General features: G+C 47.9%; 1 protein-coding gene across 1 annotated transcript; it reads left to right on the top strand.

Annotated features, from left to right (window-relative positions):
- Nucleotides 1-18,235: 18,235 nt before the first annotated feature.
- On the top strand, nucleotides 18,236-19,110 carry LOC123107242 (adenomatous polyposis coli protein 2). Its single transcript, XM_044529238.1, has one exon. The coding sequence runs from the start codon at nucleotides 18,320-18,322 to the stop codon at nucleotides 18,683-18,685; it is 366 nt and encodes a 121-aa protein (XP_044385173.1). The 5' UTR covers nucleotides 18,236-18,319; the 3' UTR covers nucleotides 18,686-19,110.
- The last annotated feature ends 1,322 nt before the right edge of the window (nucleotides 19,111-20,432 follow it).

Raw genomic sequence — 20,432 nt, 5'->3', positions numbered from 1 at the left:
TGTGGCTTGAACCCTTGCACACCCTACCACGCTCAATGTGTTGTCTAGTTTAGGTGTAGGCATGGACATAGGGGGAGTGTTTTTCTCTCAATGAACTCTCCCTCCCCCCATTATGTATAAATTGATTGTGTCTTTCACATTAGGCATATTTAATGGTACTTGTGCTTCAAAGACGAGCTTTGGTCATGGACCCAAGGATAATTCTTCGCGGTGCCGTACCAATTGACTCAAACATAGGTGGCCTCGGCCACCGTCCTCTCTTCGGGAGGTTGGAGTTAGCCTTGTTGTTCTCGTGTTGTTTTCTCTCTTTCTTTCTTTGCTCTTTGTGTTAGGTTCTCCTAGGGTGTTGTTTCTCTCCTGTTTTGTGCCCCTTCTTCCTCCCTTCGGATTGCACCCATTTGATCTTGGCTTGGGCTTAGGTGGTCGGGCGGTACAACTGGTACCACGAGCGGTTCTACCGCTGGTACTGGGTTGTGCCGTCCCAAGGGTCTCCGTTCGGTGCTTGGGCGGTTCCACCGCACAAACCCATGGTAACCCACGTCCAGTACTACCGGTTGATGCCGTGTGGTACTACCGCTGCCTCCCAGGCACCGGAAGTACCGCCTCCATCCACCGGTCTATACCAGACGAGCGGTACAACCGCTCCCCTAAGCGGTTCTACCGGGGTGTGTGTACGGGCCTATATATACTCGACGGGGCTGAAGGGTTGTCTTTTTCCCTTCATCCTCATTCCTCTTCTTTTTGCCCTAGCTGCCGGCCATCTCTGCCCCTGCCCCGGAGTGCGTCTCGCGCTTCGGATCCTTGGCTCTCCGTGGATTCTCTCCGTGGAGGCCTCCCGATCTCTTCCCATGGATGGTGGTAATGCCTCGTGTTCTTTGCCTCTAGACTTTTTTTAGGGTTCTTCCTTGTCTAGGGCTTTACTTATCTTTCCGCGTTTAGTGTTTGATCTATGGCTTAGAAGAGTTCTTTGTTAGCCTCATGTCTTGTTTGCAGCACTTAGAATTCAGAATATTACTTGTGTGATTCGTATGCCTCGGTTAGATCTATCTTCCCTGGTAGTGCCACTGTCAGCGGTTCTACCGCCCCTACGGGCGGTACAACCGCTGGAGCGGTACTACCGGCGGAAGATCCGGTACAATCGGAGTATATCAACCACTAAGCACTGTTCTATCTTCTCTGTTGTTGCAACTTGTTCCTTTTCTGCTAGTGGGTGCAATCCTCTCATCCTTGTTGGGTTTTTGTGTGTTCTTTTCGTGTGTGTGTTCAGGTGGCTCTAGTTCTCGCTCTGCTCCTCACAAGACCAAGAAGAGGGCACGAAGGACCTTGCGCCCGGTTGTGTCTGATGATGATGAAGAAGTTGTGATTCCCACCAAGCCCACTCGCCGTGAAAAGTCTGCAGCTGCTAAGCAATGTGTGGTTATGCCGTTGCATCGTTGGAAAGCCAAGGATTGGGAAGCCTTCCGCTCAAAGAATCCGTATGAGGTTCCCATTGCTCCCCGTTGGACCACTGTTCAGTTCCGGAATGAGATGCAAGTGCGGATTGTTCATGAACTCTTTGAGCACAACAAGAATAGATATGCCAAGCACTGGACAATTGATTTTGATCATTGGAGAAACAACATGGAGTATTTTGGTGAGGCGCTAGCTCTCTGCGAGGAGTTTGATCTTGTCAAGATCATGTCAGTCAACTGTGACTTTGATGTTCAACTTATCCATCAGTTCTATGCCACGGTTCATTTTGGGGAAGATGATGCGCGCACTCTCACCTTCATGTGTCGCGATGAATTGTTTCATGTTCCCTGGAGGGCTTTCTGCAATGCTATTGGGTACGAGGATATCGGTCTGGAAGGAAGGGGTGGCATTCGTCCTCATGATTTTCCTGAGTCCATGCCTAAGGAGAAGCTTGCCCCTCTGTACATTCGGGGCCGTGGGATTATTGGAGAATCCAAGGATTTGGAGAAGGTCTATGACATCATGCACCGAGTGTTCCGCAATGTGCTCTTGCCCAAGGTGGGCAATCAAGATGAGATTCATGGCTATCTGGTTGATTTGATGGTTGCTATGAAGACCATGGTGGGGACAGGGGCAACGTTTGATGTGTCAAATTGGCTGTGGCATGAGATGTACAACATGGTCATCTACCGTAAAGTCCCAATCTACGCTCCGTTTGTCATGTGCTTTCTGAACTCTGTGTGGGCTGTTCGTCGTCCTGGAGAGCTCCTCACTTCTCCAGACAACCTCACTGTTCATGAGGTCAAGCTCCTTAAGAAGAAGAAGCATGCCGAGCCTCGCTTCCCTGAACATGCTCCTGAGGATGTCTATGCTACTTCTGACGATGAGGACTTTGAGCTGGAGCCAGGGGCCAAGCCTTCGTGGGTGGCCAAACTTACTGCCAAGGTGAAGAAGACCTTTTGTCTCCAGGCTGACATCCAGAAGAAGATGTATGAGGCACATGTCAATGAGAAGCTTGCACGGCGTCGCCAAATTGCAATGATGAAGCACCTCAACATGCAGGTTCAGAGTGGCTGTGAGAAGAGCATCACCCCAGAGGAGCGTTGGATCTCTACCCATAGCACCTGGACTGATGATGAATCCCCTTCCTAGCCATCATCCTCATTTGCAGCAGCTGACAATGCCATGGAAGAATCTGATCACGACGACGATGAACGACTCTGATGATGAAGATCCAGATGCAACCGAGGAGTCAGAGGAGGACGCCTGAGCGTTGGGTCGCTAGCTTCGCTCTTTTCCTTTTTGGTGTCTTGATGCCAAAGGGGGAGAGGGTTCTATAGGTCTCGGGGATTTGCTTGGGTTTTTCTGTTTTGTGTTTGTTTGTGGACTTGTTTCGTTCCGTGCTGTGTGTGAGACTTGTTCTCCGTTTACCTTTTTATTGCCTCTAAGTATTATATTGTCTATCCTTTTGAGCTCAGAGTGATGAGTCTATAAAATCTAGGGGGAGTCTAGTCCTGAAAGTGTGCCCATGCTTTCTAACAGCTAGTACTTGTTGGGGCACACATTCAGGGGGAGTTCCGTCTAGATTTCATTGACTTATCTCTTGCAAATCATGTTGTTGTCATCATCCACCAAAAAGGGGGAGATTGAAAGGGCATTTCCCTTCTTTATGTTTTGGATGATAATGACAACCCTTTGTGGTCTAATCGTGTGCTATATGTTTCAGGTTCTCGATGCTTAGGCTTACATCGGATTGCTATTGCCTCTCGAAGGAAAAGATCGAAGACGTGTCCTCTACACTTTTATTTTCTTTGGTCGTAGAGTACCCGTACTATCAAGAGGGAATCCTCATTAGGAAGCTCTGGGGGAATCAGTTCACGTACACTTTTCTCACCCTCTCTTTGCCTTCCTCAGGTGTGTGTGAGAGAGAGAGTTTTCCTTGCCTCTTCCCCTCTTTCCTGCTCACTGTTTCTGCCCAGCAGTTGTACCGCTCTCTGGAGTGGTTGTATCGCTGGGTCTTCTCGCTCACCAGCTTCGCTCAAGCGGTTGTACCGCTGCCTCCGGGTGGTGGTACCGCCACCATGCTCTACAACAGCTGGGGCGGTGGTTCCGTCCATGCACCGCTCAAGTACCGCTCTCGCTTCTGGTTTGATGCGGTTCTTGGGCGGTAGTGGCCCGGTTGGTCCGGTCATTCCACGATGACCGGTACCACCGATGGTGCGAGCGGTTCTTCCGCTCAGAACTTAGCCGTCCAAGAGCTCAAGGCCATGCGGTTGTTCCGGCCAGGCACCGCCCAAGTACCGGTCAAGCTCCTGTTTTGATGCGGTGGTTGTGCGGTAGCCAGGCGGTTAGTCCGGTTATTTTCCTTAGCCAGTACTACCGCCCGCCTGTCCGGTTGTACCGCTTGGTAGGGTTCTGTAGTTACACCGTGAGTCTCGGTTGTACCGGGACGAGGACCAATTGTATCGTTGCAGTGCAAAAAACGCAGTAACGGTTGGAAATGTGGGGTGACTATTTAAGAGGGCTTCTCCCACCTACCACTCCTACCTTTGACCTCTCTCACTCCACCATTAATGCCCTTCAAGCTCTCTTGCCCGATCTCTCTCTCTAGCCACTCAAACTTGTTGATTTGCTAGGGATTGAAGGAGGAGACCTAGATCTACACTTCCACCAAAGGATATTTGCTTCCCCCATACTTTCTTGTGTGGATTTTGTTACTCTTGGGTGTTTGAGCACCCTAGACGGTTGAGGTCACCTCAGAGCCATATTCCATTGTGGTGAAGCTTCGTGGTTTTTGTTGGGAGCCTCCAATTAAGTTGTGGAGAGAGCCCCAACCTTGTTTGTAAAGGTTCGGTCGCCGCCTTCAAGGGCACCAATAGTGGAATCACGGCATCTCGCATTGTGTGAGGGCGTGAGGAGAATACGGTGGCCCTAGTGGCTTCTTGGGGAGCATTGTGCCTCCACACCGCTCCAACGGAGACGTACTTCCTCTCAAAGGGAAGGAACTTCGGCAACACATCCTCGTCTCCACCGTCTCCACTCTTGGTTATCTCGTGCCTTTATTTGAGCAAGCTTACTTGTTTCATATCTCTTGCTTTCTTGTGTACCTATCCTCGTTGCATCATATAGGTTGCTCACCTAGTTGCATATCTAGACAACCTACTTTGATGCAAAGTTTAAATTGTTAAAGAAAAGCTAAAAATTGTTAGTTGCCTATTCACCCCCCCCCTCTAGTCAACCATATCGATCCTTTCACCCCGCACCTCCAAGGCCTGTAGAGCACCAACCTGGTAACCCTTTCTGGCCACCTCAACGCCCACGGCCAGCCAGAATGAGCAGGCAAGGGGGCAGTCAAAGATCAGATGATCCGCCGTCTCGATCGCATGCCCACAGATGGGGCATGTAGCCTCCTCAGCCATCAGAATAGTCTTCCGGAGCAGGACGTCTCTCGTGTGAATCCTTCGTTGCACAAGGAGCCACCCGAAGAACCGAACACGGGACGGCGCGACACACCCCCAAATGAAGCTGGCGAAGGTGGCCTGCGTGCCGCCGAAGCGCTCCAGGGCGTATACCGCAGCCGTCTTGACGCCCCCGCCCGCGCTTCGGCACAACACAGGGAAGCGTTCATCGTCGCCAGGGGGCACCTGAACCTCGGCGAGCAACGCCAGAAGCGCCCCCCGCTCTGCGCCCCCAGCGGTGGTGAGCCTGGGAACGAGCACCCAGTCGAGGCCACGAGTTTGCACCTGCCACACAGTGGCCTCCGTCACCGTAGCATGCGAAAGAAGGGCAGGGAAGGCCGCCGAGACCGCCCTGCACGGCAGCCGTCGATCGAACCAGAATGACGTCCGCCGCCCGTCATGAACCACCACCGTCGTCACGCTCCGGTAGAGCGGCAGCATCTTGGACAGCGACCGGGCGTGCTCGCCGGCCGACCGGAGGCCCGAGGCAGAGAGCAGCGATTGTCCGCCCAGCCCCGCCCACAGTAATGGCCAAATTTACATCCCAGAGACGTGTCCATTGCTAAAACTAAAAAATGTGGTACTTTGAAACATATGTAGCAAGTACAACTACAACTAAGACGAAATTTGCACACACCTGTGTGTGTATGCACAGTACTATTCATAACTGATTTGCAAACCAAAAATTGATAAATCGCTACTGGAAAGCACTATCCAAAATTATTACATCAATATACTGCAGGATGTACAAACCACTTATAAGCTGCATTAAACTGAGACTGGAGAAAATTTTGTAGTGGAAATGGCACTACACTATTCAGTTGACTCAAAAGAAAATCATAATGAGGATGTGTGCACCTAGAACATTGCTCATCAACCAATTGAGCAGACTCTATATGGCTTTTAGTGGAAATCCCACCTTTTTTCTTCAGAAAATACATACCCAAAGAACAGAAGAATTCAACAAGTTTGGCATATGAAAGCAACCATCTATTCATCCATACATGTTTTCTTGGAACGACCCGCCATCACGGCTGCATTTGCCAATACATGTCAGAGGTGCATGCTAATTGATAGTCAATCAAAGCAATTCCAGAGCAGAGCTCGAACTTACAGTAAGCAGAGGTCGATGATTATAGGCTGAGTTCAAAAGTTGTATTGTTCTCATAAAAGTAATACTGTAACAGGCAGGTCCGTGAGGAAGAATGTCCAAAAAAACTGTTAAAAATGATTCTGAGCCTAAACAGTACATGAACATATGCCCAAAATGTAGTTCACCTCTTTGCAATGGTTACAGAAGAAATAAAGCTCGGTAATTTCTTCTAGAACTCCAGTTCCTATGGATCAAGCAAGTAAATGAACACCACTCAACAAAGCATATGCGCTCGTGTTCATTGTCACTGAAAAGTAAAAAAAAGGAAAAGTGAGATAGTACTTAGTGTGGTGGTAGGTGTCCAGAAAAGAGCAATCTCCTAGATTTGTATCAGTATGTAGAGCAATAATAAGGCGAAAGTGAACTTGCTCCAAATGAAAGAAAAAGTTGGACCTAATTATCATTAATAGCTAAAAAATATCTACTGAAACCAGTACTGTTTCAAGCATAGTATGAAGAAAATTTTACATAAAGACCTTAAATAGAAAAAAACTGGTATTATATTTGCATCTCTGAACTGAATAAATATTTAACAGCTATATTATTTTTCAGTTCAAAGACATGTGTTAGATAATGTCCATCAGTATTCAGAACAGGTCACTGAGAACACCTCAATTTTGCACCATCGAGAAGCGTACAGAGATCTTCTTGTCCAGGAAGCTCGTCCTCGTGCACCATCACTTCCTCACTTGACAGAACAAATTAATCCAGCAAGTTAGTGATCCTAAAAGATTAACACCACAATCTTTGAGGCAATAACACAAGCACCTGGTGCAGCGGAGAGTGGTGTGCGCGTGGGTCGCCTGCTCGTGGAGGCATCGAAAAGCCAACAGGGAGCACGCTGGTTCTGCGTGGTGGCAGCGGGGAGGTCCGGCGAGGGTTGCAGGGAGGCAGGCGATGAGGCCCGGTGATGTCGGCATCTGGGAGGCTGTTGGCGATTTTGGCCGGGAGGGACACGACGTGCGGGCAGCAATGGGGTGTCGGTGTTGGAAATATGCCCTAGAGGCAATAATAAATTAGTTATTATTATATTTCCTTGTTCATGATAATCGTTTATTATCCATGCTATAATTGTATTGATAGGAAACTCAGATACATGTGTGGATACATAGACAACACCATGTCCCTAGTAAGCCTCTAGTTGACTAACTCGTTGATCAATAGATGGTTACGGTTTCCTGACCATGGACATTGGATGTCATTGATAACGGGATCACATCATTAGGAGAATGATGTGATGGACAAGACCCAATCCTAAGCCTAGCACAAAGATCGTGTAGTTCGTATGCTAAAGCTTTTCTAATGTCAAGTATCATTTCCTTAGACCATGAGATTGTGCAACTCCCAGATACCGTAGGAATGCTTTGGGTGTACCAAACGTCACAACGTAAATGGGTGACTATAAAGGTGCACTACAGGTATCTCCGAAAGTGTCTGTTGGGTTGGCACGAATCGAGACTGGGATTTGTCACTCCGTGTAAACGGAGAGGTATCTCTGGGCCCACTCGGTAGGACATCATCATAATGTGCACAATGTGATCAAGGAGTTGATCACGGGATGATGTGTTACGGAACGAGTAAAGAGACTTGCCGGTAACGAGATTGAACAAGGTATCGGGATACCGACGATCGAATCTCGGGCAAGTACAATACCGCTAGACAAAGGGAATTGTATACGGGATTGATTAAGTCCTTGACATTGGTTCATCCGATGAGATCATCGTGGAACATGTGGGAGCCAACATGGGTATCCAGATCCCGCTGTTGGTTATTGACCGGAGAGTCATCTCGGTCATGTCTGCATGTCTCCCGAACCCGTAGGGTCTACACACTTAAGGTTCGATGACGCTAGGGTTATAAAGGAAGTTTGTATGTGGTTACTGAATGTTGTTCGGAGTCCCGGATGAGATCCCGAACGTCATGAGGAGTTCCGGAATGGTCCGGAGGTAAAGAATTATATATAGGAAGTGCTACTTCGGCCATCGGGACAAGTTTCGGGGTCACCGGTATTGTACCGGGACCACCGGAAGGGTCCCGGGGGTCCACCGGGTGGGGCCACCTATCCCGGAGGGTCCCATGGGCTGAAGTGGGAAGGGATCCAGCCCAAAGTGGGCTGGGGCGCCACTTTCCCCTAGGGCCCATGCGCCTAGTGTGGGGGAAACCCTAAAAGGAAGAGTCCTAGGAGGGGAAGGCACCTCCTAGGTGCCTTGGGGGGAGGGAATCCTCCCTTGGCCGCCACCCCAAGGCCCATCTAGGGCTGCCGCCCCTCTAGGGGTGGGAACCCTAGAGGGGGCGCACCCTCCTCCCTCTCCCCTATATATAGTGAGGCCTGGGGCTGCCCATAACACGCGATCTGATCTCTGCCTATTGGTGCAGCCCTCCCTCTCTTTATCCTCATATCTCGCGGTGCTTGGCGAAGCCCTGCAGGATTGCCACGCTCCTCCACCACCACCACGCCGTTGTGCTGCTGCTGGATGGAGTCTTCCACAACCTCTCCCTCTCTCCTTGCTGGATCAAGGCATGGGAGACGTCACCGGGCTGTACGTGTGTTGAACGCAGAGGTGCCATCCGTTCGGCACTAGGATCTCCGGTGATTTGGATCACGACGAGTACGACTCCACCAATCCCATTCTCTTGAACGCTTCCGCTTAGCGATCTACAAGGGTATGTAGATGCACTCTCTTTCCCCTCGTTGCTGGTCTCTCCATAGATAGATCTTGGTGACACGTAGGAAAATTTTGAATTTCTGCTACGTTCCCCAACAGTGGCATCATGAGCTAGGTCTATTGCGTAGATTCTATGCACGAGTAGAACACAAAGTAGTTGTGGGCGTTGATTTTGTTCAATATGCTTACCGTTACTAGTCCTATCTTGATTCGGTGGCATCGTGGGATGAAGCGGCCCGGACCAACCTTACACGTATGCTTACGTGAGACCGGTTCCACCGACAAACATGCACTAGTTGCATAAGGTGGCTGGCGGGTGTCTGTCTCTCCCACTTTAGTCGGATCGGATTCGATGAAAAGGGTCCTTATGAAGGGTAAATAGCAATTGGCATATCACATTGTGGTTTTTGCGTAGGTAAGAAACGTTCTTTCTAGAAACCCATAGCAGCCACGTAAAACATGGAAACAACAATTAGAGGACGTCTAACTTGTTTTTGCAGGGTATGCTATGTGATGTGATATGGCCAAAGGATGTGATGAATGATATATGTGATGTATGAAATTGATCATGTTCTTGTAATAGGAATCACGACTTGCATGTCGATGAATATGACAACCGGCAGGAGCCATAGGAGTTGTCTTTATTTTTGTATGACCTACGTGTCATTGAGAAACGCCATGTAAATTACTTTACTTTATTGCTAAATGCGTTAGCCATAGTAGTAGAAGTAATAGTTGGCGAGCAACTTCATGGAGACACGATGATGGAGATCATGATGATGGAGATCATGGTGTCATGCCGGTGACAAGATGATCATGGAGCCCCAAGATGGAGATCAAAGGAGCTATGTGATAATGGCCATATCATGTCACTATTATTATTTGATTGCATTTGATGTTTATCATGTTTTGCATCTTGTTTACTTAGAACGACGGTAGTAAATAAGATGATCCCTTACAACAATTTCAAGAAGTGTTCTCCCCTAACTGTGCACCGTTGCTAAAGTTCGTCGTTTCGAAGCACCACGTGATGATCGGGTGTGATAGATCCTTACGTTCACATACAACGGGTGTAAGACAGTTTTACACATGCAAAACACTTAGGGTTAACTTGACGAGCCTAGCATGTACAGACATGGCCTCAGAACACAGAGACCGAAAGGTCGAGCATGAGTCGTATGGCAGATACGATCAACATGAAGATGTTCACCGATGCTGACTAGTCCGTCTCACGTGATGATCGGACACGGCCTAGTTAACTCGGATCATGTAATCACTTAGATGACTAGAGGGATGTCTATCTGAGTGGGAGTTCATAAGATGAACTTAATTATCCTGAACATAGTCAAAAGGTCTTCACAAATTATGTCGTAGCTCGCGCTTCAGTTCTACTGTTTAGATATGTTCCTAGAGAAAATTTAGTTGAAAGTTGATAGTAGCAATTATGCGGACTAGGTCCGTAAACTGAGGATTGTCCTCATTGCTTCATAGAAGGCTTGTATCCTTAATGCACCGCTCAGTGTGTTGAACCTCGAACGTCGTCTGTGGATGTTGCGAACATCTGACATACACGTTTTGATAACTACGTGATAGTTCAGTTAAACGGTTTAGAGTTGAGGCACCATAGACGATTTCGAAACGTCGCGGAACATATGAGATGTTTCGAGGACTGAAATTGGGATTTCAGTTTAGTGCCCACGTCAAGAGGTATGAGACCTCTGACAAGTTTCCTAAGCCTGCAAACTAAGGAGAAAAGCTCAATCGTTGAGCATGTGCTCAGATTGTATGAGTACAACAATCGCTTGAATCGAGTGGGATTTGATCTTCCAGATGAGACAGTGATGTTTCTCTAAAGTCATTACCACCAAGCTGCTAGAGCTTCGTGATGAACTATAATATATCAGGGACATGTATGATGATCCTTGAGATATTCGCGATGTTTGACACCACAAAAGTAGAAATTAAGAAGGAGCATCAATTGTTGATGGTTGGTGAAACCACTGGTTTCAAGAAGGGCAAGGGCACGAAGGGATACTTCATGAAACGGCAATTAAGCTGCTGCTCTAGTGAAGAAACCCAAGGTTGAACCCAAACCCGAGACTAAGTGCTTCTGTAATAAAGGGAACAGCCACTGGAGCAGAATTACCCTAGATACTTGGTAGATAAGAAGGCTGGCAAGGTCGATAGAAGTATATTGGATATACATTATGTTAATGTGTACTTTACTAGTACTCCTAGTAGCACCAGGGTATTAGATACCGGTTCGGTTGCTAAGTGTTAGTAACTCGAAATAAAAGCTACGGAATAAACGGAGACTAGCTAAAGGTGAGCTGACGATATGTGTTGGAAGTGTTTCCAATGTTGATATGATCAAGCATCGCACGCTCCCTCTACCATCGAGATTGGTGTTTGCGTTGAGCATAGACATGATTGGATTATGACTATCGCAATACAGTTATTCATTTAAGAAGAATAATGGTTACTCTGTTTATTTGAATAATACCTACAATGGTCTTACACCTAAAATGAATGGTTTATTGAATCTCGATCGTAGTGATACACATGTTCATGCCAAAAGATAGTAATGATAGTACCACCTACTTGTGGCACTGCCACGTAAGTCATATCGGTACAAAACGCATGAAGAAGCTCCATGTTGATGGATCTTTGGACTCACTTGATTTTGAGTCACTTGAGACATGCAAATCATACCACATGGGCAAGATGACTGAAAGCCTCGGTTTCAGTAAAATGGAACCAGAAAGCAACTTGTTGGAAGTAATACATTTTGATGTGTGCAGTCCAATGAGTGCTGAGGCGTGTAGTGGATATTGTTATGTTCTTACTTCACAGCTGATTTGAGTAGATGTTGAGTATATTTACTTGATGAATCACGAGTCTGAATTATTGAAAGGTTCAAGTAATTTCAGGGTGAAGTTGAAAGATCGTCGTGACAAGAGGATAAAATATCTATGATATGATCATAGAGATGAATATCTGAATTACGAGTTTGGCACAGAATTAAGACATTGTGGAAATTGTTTCACAACTGATACAGCCTGGAACACCATAGTGTGATGGTGTGTCCGAACATCATAACTGCACCATATTGGATATAATGCATACCATGATGTCTCTTATCGAATTACCACAATAATTTATGGGTTAGGCATTAGAGACAACCATATTCACTTTAAATAGGGCACCACATAATTCCGATGAGATGACACCGTGGTTTAGAGAAACCTAAGCTGTCATTTCTTAAAAGTTTGGGGCTGCGACAAAGTTTCAGGCTGATAAGCTCGAACCCAAAGCGGATAAATGCATCTTCATAGGACACCCAAAACAGTTGGGTATACCTCCTGTCTTAGATTCGAAAGCAATAAGGGATTGTTTCTAGAATCGGGTCCTTTCTCAAGGAAAAGTTTCTCTCGAAAGAATTGAGTGGGAGGATGCTAGAGACTTGATGAGGTTACTGAACCGTCTCTTCAACTAGTGTGTGGCAGGGCATAGGAAGTTGTTCCTGTGGCACCTACACCAATTGAAGTGGAAGCTTATGATAGCAATCATGAAACTTCAGATCAAGTCACTCCCAAATCTTGTAGGACGACAAGGATGCGTACTACTTCAGAGTGGTACGTAATCCTGTCTTGGAAGTCATGTTGCTAGACAACAATGAACCTACGAGCTATGGAGAAGCGATGGTGGGCCCGAATTCCGATAAATGGCTCGAGGCCATAAAATCCGAGAGAGGATCCATGTATGAAAACAAAGTGTAGACTTTGGCAGAACGACTCGATGGTCGTAAAGCTGTTGAGTACAGATGGATTTTAAAAGGAAGACGGACAATGATGGTAAGTATCACCATTAAGAAAGCTCGACTTGTCGGTAAGATGTTTTCTGACAAGTTCAAGGAGTTGACTACGATGAGACTTTCTCACTCATAGCGATGCTAAGAGTCTGTTGGAATTATATTAGCGATTACTGCATTATTTATGAAATCTTGCAGATAGGATGTCAAAACCATTGTTTCCTCGACGACTTTCTTGAGGAAAGGTTGTATGTGATACGACCGAAAGGTTTTGTCAATCCTGAAAGATGCTAATAAGTATGCAAAGCTCCAGCAATCCTTCTAAGGACTGGAGTAAGCATCTCGGAGTTGGAATGTATGCTTTGATGAGATGATCAAAGATTTTGGGTTTATACAAAGTTTATGAGAAACTTGTATTTCCAAAGAAATGAGTGGGAGCACTATAGAATTTCTGATGAGTATATGTTGTTGACATATTGTTGATCAGAATGACGTAGAATTTCTGGAAAGCATATAGGGTTATTTGGAAAGTGTTTGTCAATGGAAAGCCTGGATTAAGCTACTTGAGCATTGAGCATCAAGATCTATAAGGATAGATCAAAACGTTTAATGGTACTTTCAAATGAGCACATACCTTGATATGATCTTGAAGGTGTTCAAGATGGATCAGTCAAAGAAGGAGTTCTTGCCTGAGTTGTAAGGTATGAAGTTAAGACTTAAAGCTCGACCATGGCAGAATAGAGAGAAAGGACGAAGGTCGTCCCCTATGCTTAAGACGTAGGCTCTACAGTATACTATGCTGTGTACCGCACCTGAAGTGTGCCTTGCCATGAGTCAGTCAAGGGGTACAAGAGTGATCCAAGAATGGATCACAGGACAGCGGTCAAGGTTATCCTTAGTAACTAGTGGACTAAGGAATTTTCTCGATTATGGAGGTGGTAAAAGAGTTCGTCGTAAAGGGTTACGTCGATGCAAGTTTAACACCTATCCGGATAGCTCTGAGTAGAGATACCGGATATGTATAATGGAGCAACAATTTAGAATAGCTCCAAGTAGAACAGTTATTTGGAATAGCTCCAAATAGAACGTGGTAGCTACATCTAGGAGATGACATAGAGATTTGTAAAGCACACACGGATCTGAAAGGTTCAGACCCGTTGACTAAAACCTCTCTCACAAGCAACATGATCAAACCCAGAACTCATTGAGTGCTAATCACATAGTGATGTGAACTAGATTATTGACTCTAGTAAACTCTTGGATGTTGGTCACATGGCGATGCGACCTGTGAGTGTTAATCACATGGCGATGTGAACTAGATTATTGACTCTAGTGCAAGTGGGAGACTGTTGGAAATATGCCCTAGAGGCAATAATAAATTAGTTATTATTATATTTCCTTGTTCATGATAATCGTTTATTATCCATGCTATAATTGTATTGATAGGAAACTCAGATACATGTGTGGATACATAGACAACACCATGTCCCTAGTAAGCCTCTAGTTGACTAGCTCGTTGATCAATAGATGGTTACGGTTTCCTGACCATGGACATTGGATGTCATTGATAACGGGATCACATCATTAGGAGAATGATGTGATGGACAAGACCCAATCCTAAGCCTAGCACAAAGATCGTGTAGTTCGTATGCTAAAGCTTTTCTAATGTCAAGTATCATTTCCTTAGACCATGAGATTGTGCAACTCCCGGATACCGTAGGAATGCTTTGGGTGTACCAAACGTCACAACGTAAATGGGTGACTATAAAGGTGCACTACAGGTATCTCCGAAAGTGTCTGTTGGGTTGGCACGAATCGAGACTGGGATTTGTCACTCCGTGTAAACGGAGAGGTATCTCTGGGCCCACTCGGTAGGACATCATCATAATGTGCACAATGTGATCAAGGAGTTGATCACGGGATGATGTGTTACGGAACGAGTAAAGAGACTTGCCGGTAACAAGATTGAACAAGGTATCGGGATACCGACGATCGAATCTCGGGCAAGTACAATACCGCTAGACAAAGGGAATTGTATACGGGATTGATTAAGTCCTTGACATCGTGGTTCATCCGATGAGATCATCGTGGAACATGTGGGAGCCAACATGGGTATCCAGATCCCACTGTTGGTTATTGACCGGAGAGTCATCTCGGTCATGTCTGCATGTCTCCCGAACCCGTAGGGTCTACACACTTAAGGTTCGATGACGCTAGGGTTATAAAGGAAGTTTGTATGTGGTTACCGAATGTTGTTCGGAGTCCCGGATGAGATCCCGGACGTCACGAGGAGTTCCGGAATGGTCTGGAGGTAAAGAATTATATATATGAAGTGCTACTTCGGCCATCGGGACAAGTTTCGGGGTCACCGGTATTGTACCGGGACCACCGGAAGGGTCCCGGGGGTCCACCGGGTGGGGCCACCTATCCCGGAGGGTCCCATGGGCTGAAGTGGGAAGGGATCCAGCCCAAAGTGGGCTGGGGCGCCACTTTCCCCTAGGGCCCATGCGCCTAGTGTGGGGGAAACCCTAAAAGAAAGAGTCCTAGGAGGGGAAGGCACCTCCTAGGTGCCTTGGGGGGGAGGGAATCCTCCCTTGGCCGCCACCCCAAGGCCCATCTAGGGTTGCCGCCCCTCTAGGGGTGGGAACCCTAGAGGGGGCGCACCCTCCTCCCTCTCCCCTATATATAGTGAGGCCTGGGGCTGCCCATAACACGCGATCTGATCTCTGCCTATTGGTGCAGCCCTCCCTCTCTTTCTCCTCATATCTCGCGGTGCTTGGCGAAGCCCTGCAGGATTGCCACGCTCCTCCACCACCACCACGCCGTTGTGCTGCTGCTGGATGGAGTCTTCCTCAACCTCTCCCTCTCTCCTTGCTGGATCAAGGCATGGGAGACGTCACCGGGCTGTACGTGTGTTGAACGCGGAGGTGCCGTCCGTTCGGCACTAGGATCTCCGGTTATTTGGATCACGACGAGTACGACTCCATCAACCCCGTTCTCTTGAACGCTTCCGCTTAGCGATCTACAAGGGTACGTAGATGCACTCTCTTTCCCCTCGTTGCTGGTCTCTCCATAGATAGATCTTGGTGACACGTAGGAAAATTTTGAATTTCTACTACGTTCCCGAATAGTCGGGCGGCTGTTGGAGGTGGATGGCGAGGCTCCCGCCGCCGTCCTTCGGGGACCCTTGGTCGGCCAGTGACGGATCTGGCGACCTGGTCTCCCGCATCCATGGAGGCCACCAAGCAGAGGAGGACGACATCGATGGGCCACTCCCTAGACCTCTCGGCGCCCGGCGCCCTCAGGAGTAGGGGCGGCGACCGGAGCAACCGTCGGCATGCGAGTGGCGGCGGCCGGCGCAGGAGGCAGGCCGGCGAGGGAGGGGAGGCGTGCGGCCGGCGCGGGAGGCGGGGGCGGCGAGGGACGCTTGCGGCCGGCGTGGGAGGAAGGAGGAGCGGAGAGGTCCTGTGGGTGTGGGCGTAGTGCGCAACGTTTTTTTTTCCGAAAGGGTGTGTGGGTTAATGATCGTGGCTTAAGCGTAGCTTGTTACGTTAAACACGAAGATATTTTAGACCCTTGGATCTAGTAAATAGACGGTTCGTGTTATTTGGATATGCCCCTTTCTTCCTTTTATAGGGGTAGTAGATGAATGTGGCTCAAATCCTCCTACAGCAGCGACCGTGATCTTGTATTGATGGTTTTTCAACATGTTTTGGTGATATGCACATTTCGTCTTCTAGTGTGTGTGAATTTTGCTTCAATATCTTAGTGTCATGTCAAGTATGTCTAATCGTAGGTGTAGAAGTATGTCTAAGGTAGGTGTAATATCATTGGGGAAACAGCTAATAGGAGGACATGTCCTATGTACATATCAAAGTCAAGCTCCAACCAACAATCGATCATTGATAAATATTCAGGCGAGTTGCCACAAATTTTACATATTTAACGTCTCTTATGTAAGATCATTTTACATATTTCTTGTCTCTTTATTTAAGATCACTATCGTTAGAATGGACGGGCGCTCATCACGCACCATTAGGGATCGAGTTTCCCAGTAAGACAAAGTGCATACCATGTCCACAGATTTCTCCTGAATTACCTTTATTCTCTGAATCATAGAACCAATTTCTGTCTAGCATATAAATTAAAAGAATTGCAATATGATTTTGTAAAATGAAATGAACCGGTTCACTACCTTAGCGTAAAAAAAGTTTTATGTTAAGTTACAGAGGTAGTATTTCTTTCACACAAAACAAAAAAACCATGAGGAGGCATTTCTTTCAAAAATAAAATAAAAAGAATCATCATTGTCAAACAAGCCACCAAGACGAAGCGGAGCGTAAGCTTAGAGGCGAAGAGATGTTACAGGGGGGAGGAGCTGGTGATAAAGATGAAGCCAGAGGGAAACCCATTTTATATTCAAGAAAAAAGGAGTTAGTGACGGGACCTAGCCCCTTCGTCGTTGAGAGGGACGTCGCGGACGAAGACTCCAAGGTCAAACCTCTGCTTCTGCCCATCGTTTGCTACCGCACTGGGATAGCCTCCATCTTGGCGTCCGGGAGATCGGAGGTGGGTTGGGTATCGCCTGAGCGGACTCCGATCCAGATCTGCCACCGGTGGGGTGGGTGGTGGACCGCTGGATCTTAGCGGTGCTAGACGCGAGGACAACGACGAAATGACCGGGGGGGGGGGGGGGGGGGGTGTGGAGGGCGGACGGCGGACGGCACGAGCACAGTGTGATGGTGTGTCAGGCCCTTGCGGTCTTGACTAAAGAAATCGACAGTTTTATTATTCAGAACATGCCACGAGGCAAATTCCATCATGATCAAGAGCCACCACACCCAAAACAGCTTTCTTGAGATTAACAAAAATAGCAGCATCAGAAGAAACTAGAACAGGACCTGCCGGTGGCGGGGACCAACAAGAGCTAGAAGCATGAGTCTCAGGTCTATTAATAGGTATTGGATTGTATAAATGCATTAGTATCAACATAAGTACGGACCTTTGCAGTAGAAACACGTGGATGTGATAAATAGCTCCATTTCTTGCTGCATTTCTGGCTTCCCATATGTGCCATATCGTTGCCGCAAGAACGATGGCTTCCCGATCAGAAGACCCGTGAAGGAAGTCAAATAGCCACTGTGTGGTAGAGCGGCACAAATTAATATTGAAAGAAGATTTTACGCCATCCCAGATGGTATGAGCATGGGGGACAGAACAAGATGATGTGTTCGATACTTTTTGGTCTACAATACAATAGAAACAACGATTTGCTAGAGCTGGAACCTGACGCTGAAGAAGTTGTTCACCGGAAGGCAAGCAATTATGTGCGAAACGCCAGAACACAATCTTCATCTTATGAGGAGCTTTGATCGACCAGATAGATTTCCAAAATTTCGCTTCATTTGCTCTGTCAGAAGATTGTCCACGTCCCCTCTGGGTGTGAGCTACTAGTAAGAAATCAATTATGAGTAAAGGAAAACGTGGAACCTGTAAAGGGAACAACAAAGCGACCCTACGAAGCCGGCGGGAACATGCAACCGAAGCGCGGACCAACCAAACCTACCGTGGCAGGACCGAAACTGGGAGGAAGTCGTCCAAGTCCACCGCAACACCGCGTCGGCCGATTAGACAACGCGTCTTCACTTCACCCGCTCCCCCCTCTCCTTCCCCCCGCCCCTACAATACCCACACTCACCCGCATTCCATTCCCACACAGCAGTCAACCGCGTTCTCCACTCCCCATTCCCCCTCTCTCCGATCGCCCATCCCCGTTCATATGGCCACCGAGATCCTCCGCCCGCACAACATCCTGCACCCGCAGCCGCAGAGGATCCGCGCCGCGCACCGGAGGCCCAGCAACCCCGGCACCGCCAGGAGGTCTCCTCCTCCATCGGCCTCCACGACCGGCCGGAGACACCATGGGCGGCCTTCCTCTTCTTCTTCTTCCTCGTACGGGAAGGTGACGTCTGCAGCCGCTCCGGCGAGGCGTCCCGCGGTGGAAGTGTACGCCGGCCCAGCGTTCTCCGCCGCGTCCCCCGAGCCGAGCTCGCTGCCGCTGCCGCAGTTCCCGCTCCAGAAGCCCGCGGCCGCCGTCAACGACGCCGCCACGCGCGACCTCAGGCGCATGCTGCGCCTCGAGTAGCTCGCTATCCCGGTGCCAGCTAATGGACACGAGCTGTATGTTAGTTTAGTTCTAGCGGCAATCGTCGTTGAGTGGCGCGGCCGCGCGCGCGCAGCAAGGCCTCCGGCTCGGTTTTATTGTGTGGCCGGCGGCATGGTGCGCGGGGGCCGTGGGCTCCGACGACGGCGGTCTGGAATGAGCGCAGCCAGCGATGTGACCATGGACCGGCGTGATGTAATTACAAGTAGAATCACAAGTCCAAGAGTACCTACGTATATGCACGACCTCCTAGTTGATCGATCCCCTTTGCCTCTGGTTAGCACGCAGGTGCCAAATGGCCAAGGTTTGGCTAAATTTTAATTTCTGTTCATGCTGATTAAAAAAGTTTTATGTGTCCCAATCATGATGCTTTGAATGAGTCACATCAAGGATAAAGTTGATTTCAATCAGTCGCATCCAAGATAATGTTGATTTATTAGTCACACCAGCCGGCAGGTTGCTTGGCCAACCTACATGCCTTCCGTGCGCTACCCGGCATGTTTGTTTGCAGCTGAATCGGTCGTCTCAGTCGTCTTATTTTTGTTAGTACCTCTACTTGCCTCGTCGTTAACGCATAGCCTCCAACCAACCTGTGGTTAGTGCATCTCGAACGCCGACCCCAAGTCAAACACGTTGCGGATCAATAAGGACCATTTCGTGAACCGTGATGTAGAAGTCGGCCATTCAAAATAGACCTGGCCAATTTAAAACTCAAATCCGACCATATAGTGCCCGATCACAACCAAAAAAAGACAAGTTTGCATAGTTTTCACATGCCTGATCGCAGAAAAATACTAGTCCGGCAGCCCATGCAAAAAAGAAAATATTGATTTCTGCCTTACCAGACCACCAATCCGAGCCTCCACACTCACCCTACCACTGCCGCCTTCTCGGCTGATCCTTAGTGCGCTTCAACGTCATATGGCAGACGGATTGCACGGTCATCCTTACATCGTCATCCAAATCCCTCGTCTTTAAGGTCAACATCTTCGCCTCCTCCGAAGCGGATGCAATCTCAAACTTCTTCTCTTCAAGTATGACATTCTTCTCTAAAAGCTTGAGCTTCTTCTCGATCGCCACCTTCAACATGTTAACCTCTCGTCCTTACATGCCTTCTTGATGCCGAAGTGCTTGACACATACCTCCTCCTTCTTCGCCAAGATTTTCTCGAACCTCTCTGTCATCTTGGCCGCCACCCCTTCTCGCTTTGCCTTCTCCTCCTCTCATTTCTTTCTCTAGAACCCTCTTCTAACCTTCATTGTCGGCCCTTTTGTTGGGTCAGTTGGATCACCCGTTTCTTCCTCGGTGCCCATGCCGGCGGTCTTGGCGGAGTTGACAATGAATACATTCCACGTGGGTTGTCCATTCAACTTCAACAAAGAGTGCATGACGACAAAGTTCTTCTTCTATAACTTCAAGAACAAATTGCACGCACGATAATGCTACAAAGTAAAACATTATCAACAAGTTGCATGTCTGATCTGGCCAAATGACCAATAGAGCACATACGGCCAACAAGTTGCATATCCAGCCAATGATCAACACATATCAAAATTTACTTGCTCGGAGATTTCCACATCACTTGGCCACCATCCGATGAGTTGCTTCAAGTGGCCGCAATACAATGCGGCCAGCTCCAAAAGCGTTGGCTGCAACTCAGTTTTGGGTGGGCCATAGGTGTTAGAATTATACGTTGCTGGTGTCCGAACTCCCGCAAAGCCCCGCTAGT

The sequence above is a fragment of the Triticum aestivum genome, chromosome 5A, assembly GCF_018294505.1.
Source record: "Triticum aestivum cultivar Chinese Spring chromosome 5A, IWGSC CS RefSeq v2.1, whole genome shotgun sequence".
Lineage (NCBI taxonomy): Eukaryota > Viridiplantae > Streptophyta > Magnoliopsida > Poales > Poaceae > Triticum > Triticum aestivum.
The sequence above is the reverse complement of the archived record's forward strand: the minus strand, read 5'-3'. Positions and strand labels throughout refer to the sequence as shown.